This window comes from Schistocerca gregaria, chromosome 2 (assembly GCF_023897955.1).
Source record: "Schistocerca gregaria isolate iqSchGreg1 chromosome 2, iqSchGreg1.2, whole genome shotgun sequence".
In the NCBI taxonomy this organism is placed as follows: domain Eukaryota; kingdom Metazoa; phylum Arthropoda; class Insecta; order Orthoptera; family Acrididae; genus Schistocerca; species Schistocerca gregaria.
Window position 1 is genome coordinate 883,333,017 of NC_064921.1, and position 19,733 is coordinate 883,352,749.

General features: G+C 40.1%; 1 protein-coding gene across 24 annotated transcripts in view; it reads right to left on the reverse strand.

Annotated features, from left to right (window-relative positions):
* The window catches only part of LOC126335303 (broad-complex core protein isoforms 1/2/3/4/5-like), a 400,342-nt gene that overhangs the window by 367,452 nt on the left and 13,157 nt on the right, over positions 1-19,733 (reverse strand). For all 24 annotated transcript variants that reach the window (XM_049998420.1, XM_049998426.1, XM_049998423.1 and 21 more), the window contains one exon: positions 965-1,180. In XM_049998420.1, the coding sequence (XP_049854377.1) occupies positions 965-1,180 (216 nt within the window). The remainder of the gene's footprint in view (positions 1-964; positions 1,181-19,733) is intronic.

The following is a 19,733-nucleotide window of genomic DNA, read 5'->3' on the forward strand; positions in this document are numbered from 1 at the left end:
GAGGGAGAAAGAAGCGAAAAAGCAGGAGGAGGTTACAGAGGCATAACTGGCAGATTGGAGGATGGTAACAGGTGTGCGAGGTATGAATGCAGGAGGGACAGGCAGCTTGTGCATTGGCTGTGAATGTGACAGATGGGCAAAGGAGCCGGTGAGTTCGTGTGGTGCATGTCAACAATGAAGAGGAACTGGTGAGTTTGTGTGGTGCATGACGATGATGACATAGAAGTGTGGACTGGGAGGGGGTGACAGGACAGAGGAGGGGAGACTGTTGGGTAGAAGGAGTGCAAGCAGTGGGTTAGTGGAAACTGAGGCCAGGACGACTGCAGGAGCAAAGGATGTATTACAAGAATAGCTCCCATCTGCATAGTCCACAAAAGTTGTTGGTGGGGAGAAGTATCCAGACGGCATGGGTTGTGAAGAAACCATTGACCTCTAGCATCATTCTCAGCAGTATTTTCTGCCACTTTGTCTCTTGGTCTTGGCCACACTTCGATGGTAGCCATAGATTTTGGTGGACAGCTGGTTGATCACCATGCCCACATAAAATGCTGTGCAGAACCTGCAGAAGGGCTGGCATATGGCATAGCTGCTTTCATAAGTGGCCCTGCCTACCTATGACAGGACTAGAGTAAAGATGTGACAGGTCAGTGAATTAGACAGGTTTCAGATAGATAACATGGAGGATTGCCTAAAAGTGAAATGTAACGAGGTCTGAAAGAACAGAACAAAACAAGAAAAGTTATGATACGAAAAAATGATAAATAAATTTCACCTAATGTTACATGCATGCACGAGCAGTATAATGGTCAAATAAGTATAAAAGTGCTCAGAATAGTTTCAGGGTATTATGATAGCCCAGGACAAATACTGAGAGAGCCTTAAGGACAGAGAGAAACAAAAGAGGCACCTGAGCATTTGGACGTCTATACAATGCACCTACACAGTAAAAATACTGAGGTCTCACCTCACTCTCTGGCAGTGGACTACTGTCCCTCTCCTTCTCCTTGCCCTTATCCTCAGAGAGGCCCTGCACTGCCAACAGTTCTGCTGTTGTCAGAAAGGAAGTGAGCTGCTCCTGCATCACGTTCACCTCTCCATGGTACATGAAGTCTATCAGAGCCACTAGGTCTTCAAATTTGACATTGCGAAAAATTATCACAGGATGTTGGCAAGGATTTTCCTGTAAAGAAAACATACTTTATAGAACATGACATACTTCAATATCACTACAAAAAGAGGGAGTAGTACCGTCCAAAAACACCAGCAAATTGTAAATACTGCTCATCCAGCCGCCCTTTTCCATCTCAATAATGTAGAATGGGAATAATTCAGTTTTTTATTACTCTCTACTATGAGTTCCCTACACAATATTTAAACATGTTGTATGAATTATGTAACAGGGATGTTTTGACTGAGCTTTTAAATAAATGGATTTTAGTTATTTGTTTTACCTTTTCGGGCAAATTATTATACAATTTTAATCCCTAACTAAAAATGTTGTTTTGAGTTTCTCATCTGTGTTTCTTTGATAAATGTCCAAAACAGTTCTTGTTCAGTGATCGTATATAGAACTATTAATGAAATACTAATGTTTTTCCTGGTAGCAGCAGAGAGGTAGATGTACTAATCTGGCAGAGTAAGGACATATAATTTCTTAAATTGTTCTTTTATTTATTATTCTTACAGTCCCTTAAAACCAGTCTGAAAATTGTGCCCATGTTTAGTGCATTTGATCCCCAGCAAAGAATTGAGCAAAGAGAGGAATAGTGTGTCACCATAATTCATTGGCATAGTGATAATAGGGCCCTAAGAGCATAATATACCAACGACATTCTCTTTGCCAGTATCTTCGTATGTTCGTTCCGTATCAACTGACAATCAATATGCATCCCTAAAACTTTGTGTTTGCTACACTGCCTACAGATTTATCACTTAAAGTAATGGAATTGTTTCCCCTATCATTACTGAAGTTCATAATATTTGTTTTCTTTAAGTTGAATGTTAACTTATTACATTCTACCCAATCGTAAATGTTTATTTATTTATTTATTTATTTATTTATTTATTCACACGTCAAATTCCGAAAGACCATACTGAGGAGCAAATCTCCAAGGTCATGGAATGTGTCAGTACATGAAATTACAACATAAGAGTAATAACAGATAAAAATAAAATGTTTATGAACCCAAAAACAGACAAGTCACAATTTTCAGAAAACGTAGTCAACAATATAACAAGAATCAGCTTAATTTTTCAAAGGAACTCCTCGACAAAATAGAAGGAGTGACCCATGAGGAAACTCTTGAATTCTGATTTGAAAGCGGATGGATTAGGGTTGGGTTGTTTGGGGGAGGAGATCAGACGGCAAGGTCATCGGTCTCATCGGATTAGGGAAGGATGGGGAAGGAAGTCAGCCATGCTCTTTTAAAGGAACCATCCCAGCATTCACCTAGAGAGATTTAGGGAAATCACTGAAAACCTAAATCAGGATGGCTGTCCATGGGATTGAACCGTTGTCCACCCGAAGACGAGTCCAGTGTACTAGCCACTGTGCCACCTCACTCAGTGCGCATGGATTACTGCTAAGATTTTTAAATTATCGTGGTAGCTAACTGAAAATGGTTGCAGCAGTTTACTACACACCTTTCTGCACAAGAGTTATGGGAGTCTGATCCAAATGCAGGTTGCATTTCTGCCAGGTATTAACAGAGTGAAATCTGCTTATTCTTGGGAATAAGCTGATACTGTTAACAAGAAACGACAATAAAGAATATATGTATTGAGAGGCCAATGTCAAAATACTCAGACTAGTGAACAGCGGTCGACAAGAGGTTCACGAACTTACACCACTTATTGCCGGAACTGCCCATTTCTGAGTCAAAAATATCCTTTTACGATGGGAAGAGTTACCACAAAATATAATACCATATGACATAAGCAAATGAAAATAAGCAAACTAGGCTAATTTTCGTGTCGAACAATCACTTACTTCAGATACTCAAATAGTAAAAATGGCGGCATTAAGTCTTTGAGCAACATACTGAGCATGAGCTTTCCTCAGCAGTTTACTATCTATCTGAACACCTAGAAATTTGAACTGTTCAGTTTCACTAATAATATGCCCATTCTGAGAAATTAAAATGTCGCATTTTGTTGAATTGTCTCTTAGAAACTGTAAATATTGAGTCTTACTGTGATTTAGCTTTAGTTTATTTTCTGCAAGCCATGAACTTATGTCATGAACTGCACTGTTTTAAAGCAAGCCAATGCTGCATGCAACATCCTTTGCTACCAAACTAGTGTCATCAGAAAACAGAAATATTTTAGAGTTACCCATAATACTAAAGGGCATATCATTTATATAAATAAGGAACATCACAGCCATTCTCAACACTGTGAATAATGACATTTGCTGTCTGTTGTTAAAGTAAGAGGTGAACAAATTGTGAGCAACTCCTCATAATCCGAGGTGAACCAATTGTGAGCTACTCCCCGCATTCCAAGTTGAACCAATTGTGAGCTACTCCCCGTATTCCAAAATGGTCCAACTTCCGGAGCAATATTTTATGATCAACACAAACACCTTAGTTAAATCAAAAAATACACACATAGTTCGAAACCTTTTGTTTAACCTAGCCAGTACCTCACAGAGAAAAGAGAATATAGAATTTTCAGTTGATAAATGACTTCTAAAGCCGAACTGTACATTTGATAGCAAATTATGTGATATAAAATGATCAATTATCTTTAGATACATGTTCTTTTCAATAACTTTAGCAAACACTGATAGCACAGAAATGGTCTAAAATTGTCTACATTATTTACTACTTACTACACAGAAAAAAAAGGAAAAGTTACAATTATGGCTAAGTACAGGGCTAACATGTGCAGCACAGTACTTCAATATGCTGCTAGGCACTCCATCATATCCATGAGAGTCCTTAGTCTTCAGTGATTTAATTATTGACTCAATCTCACCCTTGTCTGTATCACAGAGGAGTATTTCAGACATCACTCTCTGAAAGAGTTATATGATTCCCTGCAGAAGCTAAAATTTTATTTAATTCATCAGCAATGCTCAGAAAATGATTGTTAAATACTGTACATATATCTGATTTATCAGTTACAGAAATATTTTTGTTACGAACTGATTTTATATCATCGACGTTGTGCTGTTGACCAGACACTTCCTTCACAACTGACCACATGGTTTTAATTTCATCCTGTGAATTAACTATTCTATTTGCACATCACATACTCTTTGCCACCCTAATTACGTTTTTAAGCACCTTACAATACTGTTTGTAATGGGCAACTGTAGCTTGATTGTGACTACTACTAACTTTTTGATACAATTCCCACTTTGTTCTACATGATATCCTTTTATCCCACAAGTCAGACACCCAGGCTGCCTTTTACTGCTAGTGCCCAATTTAGAATGTTCTAATGGAAAGCAACTCTTAAAGAGCATGAGAAATGTGTTAAGGAATGCATTATATTTGTCATCTATGTTATTGGCACTATAAACATCCTGCCACTCTTTTTCCATGCCGAGGTTTAAAAAACTCTCTTCTGCCATTGGATTAGCTTTCCTATATAGTTTGTAATTATAAGTGACATTTGTTTGAGTACAAAAGCCTTTTAGTGTTAATATTTGTGCATTATGGTCTGAAAGGCCATTCACCCTTTTACTAACAGCATGCCCATCTAGTAATGAAAAGTGAATAAAAAATATTGTCTATGGTTGTGCTACTGTTCCCCTGCACCTTAGTTGGAAAGATCAGTCTGCATCACATCATATGAATTTAGGAGATCTACCAACATCCTTTTTCTTGCACAATCACATACACAATTAATACTGAAGTCACCACATACAACTAAGAGAATTTCGTTTACCTTCTCTATAAATAATTCTGGCAATTTAGCAGTGGATATAATGTTACTGTCATCAGCACAGAGAATGTTTTTCCAATGTCTTAGATTGCCTGGAAAGACACTGACACATAAAAACAGGAGTGGTCCTAACGTACCACCCTGAGGAGCACTACGTTAAAATGTTTTGAATATGATAATAGTTTTACTAAAAATATAGCACCATCTTTGGCATGGGCTAGTTATATTTCTCCCTATTTCCCACATATGACTGGAACAAGATGCTGCTCCTACAGCTAGTGCCAGTTTTTTATGCTCTACAGCGCCAAAAGCCTTGGACAGGTCTAAAAATACGCATATAACAGTCATTCTTGTTGAGACCTTCAAGTATCACAACCGTAAATTCCAATATTGCAGAACTGAAACTTTGAAACCAAAACATCGCTTCACTACTAGGGTTGTATTTATCCTCCTTTGTCCTTATGTACATATAACTTTCATTTTTTTCTATCTCAGGAAGTGGACTCAATCTGCCTCAATGAAGCGTACATTTACATCATGTTCTTTCTGTACAGTATTTTTATTTCCGCCACAAGCTCCCAGTAGGTGGTGGCATCTGCTTGAAGAAATCTGTTTATCCCAGTTCACAATGTCAGCATACCTTTGGGAAATAAAGGTGATTTCTGATTGTTTTCAGTAATTTTGAATCATAATGTGTTTATGATATGCAGAAATACGCTAATCTACCTTATACTACTGAATAAGTGGTAGTTTATTTCATGACAACAATATCACGATACATCTTTTCCAATGTAACACTGGATCTACATTTGGCAGCAACCTATACTTTCACATTCACAAGAAAGAATTCAAGAGAAAGAATAGAATGAAGAAGAAGAATGTGATGACAAACATGATGCAGTTCCAATAAGGAACCGGCCTAGACCACCAAAGCCTGTGCCATCACCAACAGCAAGAAATTTGAAATGCCTTAAATATATCTGAGATCCTTGGGGGGGGGGGGGGGGGGGGGGGGGGAACTGTTGCCCATGTATGTTGCCTTGATGTTTCACATCTGTACATTGTGCTATGTGCAAAATATATCTCTGTTTCACAAAATAAGAACTGTTTTTGCAATTCCATAAAAATAGCAGTACCACAAAAATTTTCTGAGTGTTTCACATACACAACATTTTGTGCTACTCACAGAAATATATTTTATGTATTTCTATTGTCAGGAAATATGTTTTAGGTATTTCTATTGTCAGTTTATACATAACATCCATCAAAACAATACTTGAACACATTTTATTACAAGGATAACCTATAAAACATATTTGAATATTAATGTAGTGCAAGCCTTAAGTATTTTGATCCATCACATGAGTTTTTTACATTTAGTATTTTGTCCAATAATAACCTACTGGCCACGAACATAAACTTATAATTTATAAAATCTAAGCTCAGGACTGAGGAGGTTATCAGGCAAGTCATAGGTCTGTATTTTATGATTGAATCTTTTTGAGAAAGATGACAACAGAGAAAATGGCTTGTTTTAATTATTTTCCCTTATTAGTTTACTCTTGTAGGGTGATAATTTTCTATGCTTTAGATAATCTGGGAAAATGACTGAATTAAAAAGATTTGTTTAGTATGTTTGTTGATGGGGTTTGTATGCTGTAAATGCAGAAAAGAAATTGACACATAATTTAGGCCTGCCCAACTCCTTTTTTTTCCTGACTTCTGTTTTGGGGAAATTTTGATGCAATTTTTCTGGAATATCAGAAAAAAGTAACATTACAAAATTTATAGGAGATCACTCAGCAAACAGCAGAAACACTGAGTCACTGTACACACAAAAGACAAAGAAAACTTGCTATTTTTCAGAACAAATCCTTTTATAAGCTGTAGTAAACGCACACGCACACCGCACACACACACACACACACACACACACACACACACACACACACACACACACACACACAGTTCTCCAGCCAGTGCATGTCCGTTGAAGACTCTGTTTCCGCTATTTGGTGAGTGTTCTCCTTTACTCCTAAATCTATAACAAAATTTGCTAGTTCCTGTTGATTTTTAATTAATCTACTCTTATCTTTGATTTGTATGAGGAGCAGTCAAATGAAATGTCCGTGGCGGAAATTTTTGCCAGCTTGAAAGCCAACTAATAACTCTCCAACAGTTACTGAATCTTACCGCTTCCAAGTATTGAGATAATTATGGATCACCCAGCAGGTGGACAATTCTTTATGGATCACCCAGCAGGTGGACAATTCTTTTCTGAAACTGATCTGGCCAATGCTTATCTTCCACTTCCCCTTGATGAGGAAACAAAAAAATTTACTGTGATAAATACTTGTAAGCTTGTATCAATACTTCTGCCATTCTTCAAAAGTGCATCTGCTCTTGGGTTACTTCTAAGCTTTCTTGAACAAGTGACATCAAAAGTTCCACCATGTTCAAATTATTTGGATGACATCATCATCATCATTATTTCTGCATAGACATTGGTATTGCACCTGAAAAATTTGTAATATCTTTTTCAAGTTTTAACCGTAAGTGATCATTTTTCAATACTGAAACTGTATATTTGGGACATTTCATTGATGCCCATGGTACCCATCCCTCAACTAAGTATTTAGAGGCTATCCGGAGATTACCTTCTCCTAAAAATGTAAAAGAACTACTGGGCAAACTGAAGTACTATATCACATTTATTCTGAATGCAGCACAAAGTGCTGCCCCTTCACATTGATCCTGGCATAAAAATTTTCCTTTCTAATGGACTGGAGAATACGAAGAATCATTTCAAAAGTTGAAACATGCATTGCTTCGTCAGCCTTGCCTTATTTATTTCAATTTACAAAAAGCCAGTGTGCTTGCAGTTGATGCATCATCATGTGGCACAGTGGCAGTTTTACCGCATGTGGTCATCAACTTTGAATGCTCCATAGCATTCGCATCTAAAGCCGCATCCACAGCAGAGGTGCTGCACAGTGCAGAGCCATGCACAAATGTGTGGCGCAGAATGGAGCAGGGTGTTCATAGGCATACAACATTGTTCCCACGTGTGCACACGCATAACAAAATAAAATAAAATAAATGGAAAATGATACATGCACAAATGAAACATTTCCTTTGATGTACTGACACTGCATGAAACATGTTCATTATTGCACAGAGCATCGCAGTTTGACCACATGCGCTGAGCCTTTTTTTTTTTTTTTTTTTTTTTTTCCCCCACAGCACAAACCTGTGTGGACACAGCTTAAGATGTTGAACAAGACCCAAGTTAATTACACTAAGCTGCAAGGAAGCCTTAGCCATCACACACAGTGTCACAAAATTCCATATCAATATCTCCAGGGCAGACATTTTTTCTTGTGATGGATCATAAGCCACTGACTGCTCTTTTACATCCAACAAAAGAAGTGCTTGATCATACAGCACAGAAGCTGCTGTGTTTGGTCACTAGTTCTTTCAAATTACCAGTACGAAATTCTCTATTGCCCTATGACAGAGCAAGCAAATTCAAATACACTGGCTCGCTAACTTGTGGGAAATGAACCAGAATTCAATGATCAGAGGCTTTTTGTCTTCAAATTGAACAATCTGATTCGCAAGAACTGCAAGCTTTTCACATCAATTTTTGGCAGATCGCAATCTGCTGAACAGGATCAATAACTATGATTGCTAAAGTATTACATTCAGATGGGGTGGTCTCATAATCCAAAATCAATTTCAGATGCAGTAGTCTGCAAATACTATGCACAGCACAACAGCCTTTCTCTTCAGAGAGGTATAATTGTACTGCAGTCTCCCAGTGAACAAACAGCAAGTCATGATTCCCACATCATTGCAGAAACATGTTCTGAAACAATTACATAGAGGATATTGGGAAATCGTTAGAACTAAGCAGCTAGCATGCCAGCATTGTTCATTCCTATCTCCAGTTCTTTGGCTGACATTCCCAGCAGTTTGCACAGCCAATATCACGACGCAGGCTGGTTGGCACTGTCTGCCACTGTACCACAGCCAACTCCTTCAGCAGCACCACAGCATTGTCTGCTGTGGCCGCCCACTTCATACATCGTAGTGCCTTCTGCACTGGCATCTCACTTCCTGTACAACCCACACAGGATGCCTGCATCACAGGGCATACATTCACCAGGAAACCTACGTTATCTGTGTTGTCAACACAAATATTTACTGGTGGCCACAACACAACACAACACAACACAACACCATGTCTCCACCAATGGCTACCAGGGACTGCTACCCGTTCGGGGAGCCTGCAGAACAGCTTCACCAGAAGTCGCAGCTAGCCCAGGAACTACTCAGAGCTGCCACCTCAGCAGCCATGGCCATATGCCTCTTCTAGCTGACCTATCTCTTGCAGATGGACTTGGTATAGTCAACGAACATCTTCACATTTTAGAACTGTTTTATTGTGGTAACTCCCCATGAAGAGTCGGGTCTTTTCTATTATTATTTGTCATTTTATATCTGTGACAATACACAGTCGGGATCACGTCTGTCGTTCTTTTGGGGATGGTATTATTGTTTCATTTTGGTGAGTCCAATATATTGTTTTCTGTCTTGTGACCCCCCCAAACCCCCGTCGTCACCCGCACCCACACTAACCAACGATGGAGTGCCATTTTGTGGAGGAGGAAAGTTTTATTGATGGTGTCTTCATTCAATGCACTTGGCAGGTTGCACACTGCTCTCACCTCTGCACAAGAAACATTTAAATTAGCCACTGCGAGCTGCTGCTAGAGAGGACTCACCAGGTGGCTCTACACGTGCCATCACAGGACCCCAAATTCGCATAACATCACTGCCTGTAGGTGAAATTGATCTTTTTGTGTCAACACACTTAGAGCTTAACCTCAGACTGTCCTCAGGTTATCATCCTACTACTATCCGATCACACAGGGCATATGGATGACTGTGCAGTGTGAACTTTATGAATCACCATGATGCCAGTCCTCCTATAACTGTTACTTAATATTGATAACCAAGAATAGTGATAGAGAGAGAGAGAGAGAGAGAGAGAGAGAGAGAGAGAGAGAGAGAGGGATGCCCACAGGGTACGAAGTTATGTATGCTTTATATTGAATATATTGTAAATAAATATATCTCAGTTTTAATCTGTCTATAGTATTTGATTTGCTCCAGAGCACTCAGCTATCTTGTCACACGTGGGACAGCCCACCCGGTTAGTGCATGGCTTTCCATATTGGGAAGGAGCACCTGGTCCCCGGCATGAATCCACCCAGCGAACTTGTGTCGAGGTCCGGTGAGCCAGCCAGTCTGTGGATGGATTTTAGGCAGTTTTCCATCTACCTCGGCGAATGTGGGCTGGTTCCCCTTATTTCGCCTCAGCTATACTTTGTCAGCGATTGCTGCACAGAAAAGTTCTCCATGAACACGTACACCATCATTACTTTACCATGCAAACATAGGGGTTACACTCGTCTCTCATCTGGTGTGAGATGTTCCCTGCGCGGGGAGGGGGGGGGGGGGGGGGGCGTGTATCCACTGGGGGCCGAACCGCATGAACTGTGATAGTCATCGTGGGGTTGTGAACCTCTGCGGCTGCGGCAGGAACGGAGCCTCTCCATCATTTCTAGGCCCCCAGTTCACATACGATACAATACAACACACGTGAAACACAACAGATATTTTTGGAATATACTGTAAAATGTTGCTGTCAATTATTCAAATAAAAATTTTAGTTTTTCTTGTAACTTTTACTCTGATTTTAAAGACAGTTCTTTGTATGAAGTAATAAAACTTCAGTATTTAAACCTCTGTACATGAAGGTAATCAAAATACAGGGTTAGCCTACATGATTCATCGAATTCCAAAGCAAAGTACTGTTAATTGACAAGTTTATCATGTACAGAGACAGCTGACATCTGAAAAGATATACACGCTTGTCAAGTTTAAACAGTCCGTCTCATGACTCGTTTGCATGCTGCACAGCAGGCCTGGGACGGCACACTACAAAATAGTGGAAATGCAGGAGATGAGTTTTAATGCATTACAATACGCAAAGTTTTTGTCAGTCATGAGCATTCAGGGTGCATCCGTACATGAATACAGAAAATCTGCATCTGGTCAAAAGAGTGTTTTGCATTTGTTCCACCAGTTTCATGATACTGGTTGTCTGCTTAAAGGGAAAAGCACGAGGTGCATGTCTCAGAGTAAATCATGGAGTGCTTGAGACAGAGTTTTCTGCACAGCCCACAGAAATCAACCATTTGTGCAAGACGTGAAACAGGCAGTCCACAGAAAACAGCAGGGTTTGTTTCGAAGCAGCGTTTCCATTTCACGGATGGAGTTTTGTGCTCAAATGCAGCAAGCTATTGAATATGATGATGACTTTGTAGGACACTGATATTCACAAAAGAAGCGACTTCCCATTCATTGAGAAATATAAATTGTCACAATTTGTGTTGTAAGGTACTGAGTTGTCACATGTCCATGTGGTGTTAGAAAGGGATTCACCAAAACTGGATGTCTTCTGTGCCACATCCAAGACAAATGTTCATGGAGCCTTTTTTTTCATCAAGCAGCTGGTGTCAAGTTCCATGTACATGGATGTGTTGCAGTTGTGTTAGTTGCCACAACTGACTGCTGATTTCTCCATTTTCCCCTTCAGCAGGATGGGCCTCCATTTCATTGGCACACACCTTCCCATGCCTTTCTCAATAGAGAATGGCCACATCTCTGACTACGGTATGCTAGACTGGGTAATGTTCTTATACTGCTACGGCCAAAGGTCGCCAGATCTCATGCCACATGATTTCTTCCTGTGGGTTTATGTTAAGGCCAAAGTTTATGTACCTACAATGCCAACAATGCTGCAAGAAATGGTAACAAGACTGACAAACATGCTAGAGAACATGTAGAAAGAACTAGATTACCCTCTGCATGTGAGGCTGTATAACCAAGGGCAAACACACTAAACATTTGTAGAATGTACCTGAAACTTGGTGAGTATATCTCATGTACCACCCACCTTTGTATGCCTATATCTGTAAATAAACAATGCTCTGAAACCTGATGAATCATCTACGCTAAAGTATACACACTGACAGAAAATAGCAACCCCAAGAAGGAGTTATGTGACATAAACGAAAGTTGGATGGCATGTTTCTACATCTGAAATGTGATGTATATTCAAATTTTGCATCAGCTGCGTAAGAGCGGCACTAGTAGTGTCACAATGATGATGCAAATCAGGTTTGTTTTAAATACATGCTGTAATGGTCTTGTGCATTAAAGACGACAAAGACGTCATTATCAACATTTCGCTGAGTTTTAACGAGGTTGGATAACAGGGCTACAAGAAGCTGGATGTTCCTTCTGCAACACTGCACAAAGACTTAGAAGGAATGTAGCTACTGTTCACGACTATTCGCGATGGAAGTCAAAAGAATGTACGGTCGCAAGAGGACAGGACTCCAGATGGCCACATGGCACTACTGAGAGGGAAAACCGTCATTTTCAGTTTACGACTGTCGCATCATACTGCAACTGCAACAGCAATCTGAGTTGCAGTTGGCACCACAGTGATACAGTGAACTGTTATAACTGGTTTACTTCAAGGACAGCTCTGAGGCAGATATGTTGTAGCATGCAGTCCACTGACACCAAACCACTGTTATTTGTGACTTCAGTGGTTTCAATTAACAGCTCATTGGAGGGCAGCCTGGAAATCTGTTGTGTTTTCTGATGAAAGCTGGATCTGCTTCAGTGCCAGCAATGGCAGTGCGACGGTTAGGAGATGGCCAGTTGAGGGCCTGCAACCAAACTGTCTGCGTGCTGGACACGCTGGACCTACACCTGGAGTTATTGTCTGGGATGCGATTTTGTACAACAGCAGGAGCGCTCTCTTGGTTATCCCACGCATCGTGATTGCAAATTTGTATGTCAATCTGGTGATTCTACCTACCCTTCATGAATAGCATTCCACAAGGTATTTTCCAACAGGATAACATTCCCCACATACCAAGGTTGTAACCTAACATGCTCTACAGAGTGTCATCATGCTGCCTTAGCCTGTTCCACCACCAAATCTGTCTCCAATCAGACACCTATGGGATATCATCGGATGCCAACTCTAACGTCATCCACAAACAGCATTAACTGTCCTTGTATTGACCAACAAAGTGCAATAGGCACGGAACTCTCCCACAAACTGACATCCAGCACCTGTACAACACAATCCTTGCACATTTACATGCTTACATTCGACATTCTGGCAGTCACACCGGTTATTAATGCTCTTCACATTTGCAATGGCTTATCTTGTGCTTACATCAATCTGTGATCTTGCAATATTAATCACTTAAGTATTCCCGAATACTCTACATTAATTATTTTTTTGTGCTGCTTTTTTTCTATCAGTGCACTATAGAAGGAAACTGTGGTTTTAAAAAATGAATGATTAAAATTTTTCTTTTACAACATTCTACATAAAACTATTAAAATAAAAGAAAATGAATCATTAAAAATATGTTCTTCATTAATGCTACACTTAGTTCCCCATTTCAAATATGTTCTTCATTAATGCTACACTTAGTTCCCCATTTAAGTTTTGTGAATATGTGATTTTTCATTATATTTTACAAAATAACAAACACTAATAACATGCTAGATTTATCCGACTAATACTTTTTATATAAAGGCTGGTACAAAGCTAGTAGTCATGATTATAATAATAGTAAGATGGATGCTATGAACTGATTTGTCAGAATTCTTCAACCAGTTAACGTCACAATTTTAACACTGTATTCAAAGTTGAGTGCTAGCCACCAGTATTTCGTTCTAGAGTTTGAAATATGATGCAGACCTCTCACCACCAACAGATATCAAGCCAGTTTCATCAGATAGGTATTTATCAACTTATGTATACTCCTCTTATCACAACATAAAATGCAAAATAAGGTTATTTTCTTTAATGGCTGCACTCTTGCTGTTACGTAAGCGGCTGTGGATAGGAGGAGATAAATTAGAACATACAGCTTACTTTACTTGATACACAAACACCAACCAACAAAAATCTCCGTAATGATTTTACAGGCATTGTGTGTTTTTGATGATATCTGTTCATAAGAGCTAAATTGCCAGTTGATGCATGCATATGCCAAAATGAATACAGCAACGTTTTTCACATCGTATATATGCTAGAAATATTTAATGGGATTATCTGAAAGTTTTTGATGATATTACTAGTTTTGTGATTATGCTGTTACAATTTACACATTATTTTACACCTGCATACATCTAATGTTAACTTCTCATGCTATAGGTATTGCTAAATTATGGCTTAGAAGCTGGAACACACCTGCAGATGATGTGGATAAATTTTTAATTTTGATAAGATGACTACAGTCCCTGTGGAACCCATGTTTTAAACTTCAACAAATTCTTAGTGGCTGTCAAACCAAATGAAAATAAATGCATGTCTGTACATGGAAAGTGACAAGTTGGTCATCAGTGATTTTGTACTCTATTATGTTCATCTGGAACATAAATGATGGAAGGATCTGGTTTTAAAACAATTTATATTTCTACATTTAACAATAATTTAGTTTAAGACACATGATAATTTTAATGCAGAATGTTCCATACAAATGAATAGGTAAGTCTGATTCAGCACACACACCGACGAGACAGAATATTGTGATCACCTGCTTAATAGCTTGTTTGTCTCTGAAACAAAAAATGTCACTGATTCTGCATATCAGGGATCAGACAGTTTTTTGGTAGGGTTGTGCAGGTATATGGCATTAGATATCTACGCAGGTCATGTAATTTGCATAAATAAGGGGCAGCTGATTTGTGTACATGGTGATGGCACCTGGTAGCACCTACATGGGTTCCATAGGATTTACATTAGGCGAATCTGGTCACCGAGACATCAACACGACACTGTAGTGCGGTTCAGGGTCCGAGACATGGACAGTTATGGTGCTGAAAGATGACATCGTCATTCGAGAAAACATGAAGAGGTGCACGTGGTTCGCAGCTGTCAACATGTCTTCAATCACTACCACAGGTCTCATGCAAGCGCAAGAGAATATCTACCATAACATAATACTACTCCCACCATCCTGCATCCCACTATCCTGCGTCCATGACCTGCTGCACATTTCTAGCCGCCGTTCATCTCGATGGCAGTGTTTGTGCAGCTAAAATGTGATTCACTCAAAGGGCCATCATGCTTCCATCAATGGACGGTTGAGTCCTGATGGTCCCATTCCCACTGCAATTGTAACTGAAAATGTCACTGGGTAAACATGTGAACACATAAGGGTAGTCTGCTGCATAGCACCATGTTCAATGATGTACAATAAATGGTGTAATCTGAAACACTTGTGCATGCACCACCATTACGCTCTTTCAGCAGAGATGCCACATATCGCCATATATCCTACTTTACATAGCACACAAGCCACGGAACCCCACGTTCTGTGAAGAGTCGTGGACGTCCAGACATTTAGTGCCTAGTGATAGTTTCAAAGTCCTTCTACCTCTTTCTGTAGATGCTCACAATTGTAGCACATGAACATTCAACCACCTTTTCCAATTTTGAGATATTAGTTCACAGACTCTGCGTAATAATAATCTGCCCTTTGTCAAAGTTGCTTATCTCAATAGTTTTCCCATTTGCAGCCCATATCTTTGCTAGAGTGATCCCCCGTCCATGTCTGCTCTGCTTATGTACTTTTGTTAGCACATCATGTGCCCACAACACCACCAGACGGCATCCAACATCGCAATGGGCAGTGGTCATAATGTTTTGATTTATCAGATGAGGATACCTTGTGGTACTTTTACCCCATTTACTAGTCTTTTTATTAGTCACAAATAAGTTTGTAAATATATAGGAAATTCTGGCAGAAAGTAAGTATGTGGGAGTAAAGGAGACCACTCACTGAACTGCACAGGCGTTGAGTCGTCGTGCGTCAACCACAAAAAGTTCTGGCAGAATGTAACTATTTAGGAGTAAAGGAGACTACTCACTGAATTGCAGGGGCATTGAGTCATTGAGTGGCAACCATAAAAAGACAATTAAAATTTTGCCAGCTTTTCCATAAAAACATTTCTCCTTCTACGATATTTTGTTACTGTGCAATCCCCACTACATAACCAACACATTGAAATCCTTGCTGTTCAACAACTGGAAGAGTACTCCAGATACCATCTCCATAAATCATCAAACTTGTTGACGTTATCAACACCTATCCTACCCACCGTGAATCACCCCGAGTCAACCCCTCATAGTACCCGGACCCTGCCTTGCCAACACTTTCAGTCTTTCACATCCTCAAATCCCCTCCCAACACTCCTCAAAATCCAGAAACTGAATACCAAAATACTGCAGATAAACTTTCCACTAAAAAAACTCAATCCTGTGGGAGTTTCATTTCTATTCAAAGGCCTCACCTTCAGCCCCACATCCAAGTTTACCCATGTTGGACTCATCAAAGAACTACTCTCCTTCTCCTGACCATTACAGTGGAAACACTTCTTTGCTACCAATCCCTCCAATCAAAGCCAACCTAATACCAACATTGAACTTCACCTCTCCCAGTTCATATCATCATCCAACCATGACCATTTTCTCCCACCTAACCACCCCCTGGTCAGCTTACATGAATTCCTTACCTCCAACATTACCTTACCATCCTTCTCCTGGTTCCTTTCCAACAATACAAACCTCATAATAGGAGAAAGGACAGCCATTCATAACCTCAAAACAGATCCTGGCCTAAACACCCTCCCTGCAGACAAAGGCTCTACCACTGCCATGATGAACTGAAGTGACTACCTGACAGAAGACTTATGTCAGCTTGTCTGACTCCTCCTCTCTCTCTCTACACACACACACACACACACACACACACACACACACACACACACACACACACACACACACACCACCTAAATGTTTCCCAAAATTTACAAACCGAAAAATGCTGGACACCCCATTGTACGTGGTTATTGTGTTCCCACTGAAAGAATTTCTACTCTCATTGACCAACATCCAATTGTACGAAGCCTACAATCTCACATTAAAAGATACAAACCAGTTTCTTCACAGAATCTGAACCATCTCAAACCCATTATCAACCACATCCCTACTCCTCAACTATCGATGCCACCTCCCCATATACCAACGTCCCTCATGCTCATGGCCATGCGACTATCAAACACTACCTTTCCCAATGCCACTCCAACTTTAAATTTGTCTCGTCATTACTAATACACATTACCAACTAAACCCTCGCTCTCAACTACCATTCTTTTGAGGGGCAAGTATGGAAATCAAACTGCAGCACACTCTTGGGCACCTGCATGGTACCCTCCTATGCCAACCTGTTTAAGTTATTTGCCATCCAAAGGAAACCTTCCCAATCTCCCAAAAACCCAAACCCCTTATCTGTTTCAGGTTGATTTATTCCATCTCCAACATAAAGATTCAGGACCAAGGCACCCTATCCTCATTCCTCCACAACATCAGCACCTTCTTCCTCAACCACTTCACTTGCCCCCCCCCCCCCCCCCCAGTCCCGGTTATTGACCTCCACTTCCGTGATGACTCCATCCACACCTCTGTCCATATTAACACTACCAACCACCAACAGTACCTGCATTTTTGACATGTCACCCCTCCCATACCAAAAAATTGTTCTCATACAGGCTGCCTCCTTGTGGATGGCCATTATGCTGAAGGCCTTCACAGACAGGTGCTTCACCCCCATCCTCCAAGTTAACCTGCAAACAGATTTATCATACAATATTCTCACACACTGTCAATCCTCCTACCACTCCAATAGCCAGCTGCAAAGGACTGCCCCCACCCACTTGCCACTCAGTATCAAGTGAACCAGATCCTTCACCAGAGTTTTGATTGTCTGTCATCATGCCCACAAATGAGGTACATCCTGTCCAAGATCCTTCTGACCTCTCCTAATGTGGTGTTTCATCACCAATCCCACCTACACAACCTCCTGACCTGGTATGTTATGACACTTCTGCCTGCAACCACTTCCACTACTCCAGTCCTGTCACAGGCTTATCCTGTCCCATCTGAGGCAGGGCCACCTGTGAAGGCAGCCATGTAATATATCAGCTGTGCTGCTATCACTGCACAGCATTTTATTTAGGCATCACCACCAACCAACTGTCCATGTGAATGAATGGCCTCGACCAAACTGTAGCCAAGAACAAAGCTTACCATCCAGTAGCATAACACGCTGTTAAGCACAACATGCTTGAGTTCAAAAGCTGCTTCACGACCTGGGAGATCTGAATCCTTCCATCCAACATGAGCTTTTCCAAACTACTTAGATGTAAGTTATCTTTGCAACACATCCTTCACTCCTGTAATCCTCTTGGTGCCGTAACTTTGGTAATCTTTTGTTCAGTTTTTGCTCCCTCTGTCCTTTCAATTCTCTCCTACACATCACCTTCATTGTGTGCTGCACCTCATCAGCAGCTGGTACAATGTAAGTGTGTGTGTGTGAGTGCACATTTGTACACTAGAACCTTAAAGGACTTATTCTGAAAGCTAGTAAAGTTTTCAATCTCTTTTGCATGTGCCACTCTCTACAAGTTGAGACCTTCCAATGAAACTGTAAGCCTTTATCGAAAGGTAGAAGAGGTAATGCAGAAAGTAAAACTGTGAGAGCAGTTTACGAATCTTGTATGGATAGCTTAGAAACAGAGCTGCCTGCAAAAGGCAAGGTACCATATTGGAGTACCAGTCCAGCACATAGTTTTAATGTCAGGAAGTTTCATGGTTGTAAGTGGTTAAGCACTATGTGCGCAGTCTATGTTTTGAGAAATCTGGCAGACGTGCAAGTACAATAATAAGGTGCATGGCATCAGATATGCTACTATATCTGTTTCTTTATTTAAATTCTTACATGTGTCTACACTTTTAAAATACAACACATGAAAATCCTTTTATTGTACACTCTCTATAGACCAATTCCTTTAAAATACAACACATGCAAATCCTTTTATTGTATACTCTCTATAGACCAATTCCTTATTTAACTACACTTTGCTTGAGATCTGTTGTTCTTTGGAATTATGGTATCCTTTGCTTCCCTTGGCTACCTATAACACAGTTATTTTCACAGCCAACGTGGTTGGTGATGGACTATCTGATCATATAACAGATGAAAGAGCATGGTGGAAGGTATAGTGTCCCCCCCCCCCCCCTCCCCACGGCCAATTGGTTGGCAGTAGAGTTTCAGGAGATAAAGAAGATGAATGAGCATGACAAAATGTGCCTCTATCCCTCACTCCCTCTTGCAGTGGGCAACTGGTTTTCTTGAAGAGTTGTGCAGGTCTCAGTCTGTGCTTAGCCCTGTAGGCTTCATAATTTCAAAAAGTTATTCAAAATCAGGCTGTAGGTCACCACATAAAATGCCCCAACCCCCCCTCCACCCCCTTCCACCACACTGAAGCAAGGCAGCTTTTTGCTTATCAAACACTGTAGTAAAATTAAGTTTTCTGAATTCTATAAGTCAGTTTGAATCCAGTTATGCCTGGTAGCCATTTCTATTTACTTGGATGCTACCACATTTAGTTTATTCTGAAAGCCTCAGATTGAAATTAGTTCTATCAACTTTCTGTATATTGTATTGGTACATTTCAGTTGCATCCTCATAAGCAGCATAGCACTTTCCGTAAATGGCATTTCAGTGGCCTCTGGATTTTGTACTTCTTTTCTTTCTGCATACATTATTTTAAATTTTCTTTGTGTGGTTTGATTATTTCTCCTGACATCCCATCTGTTTTGGTTTCCT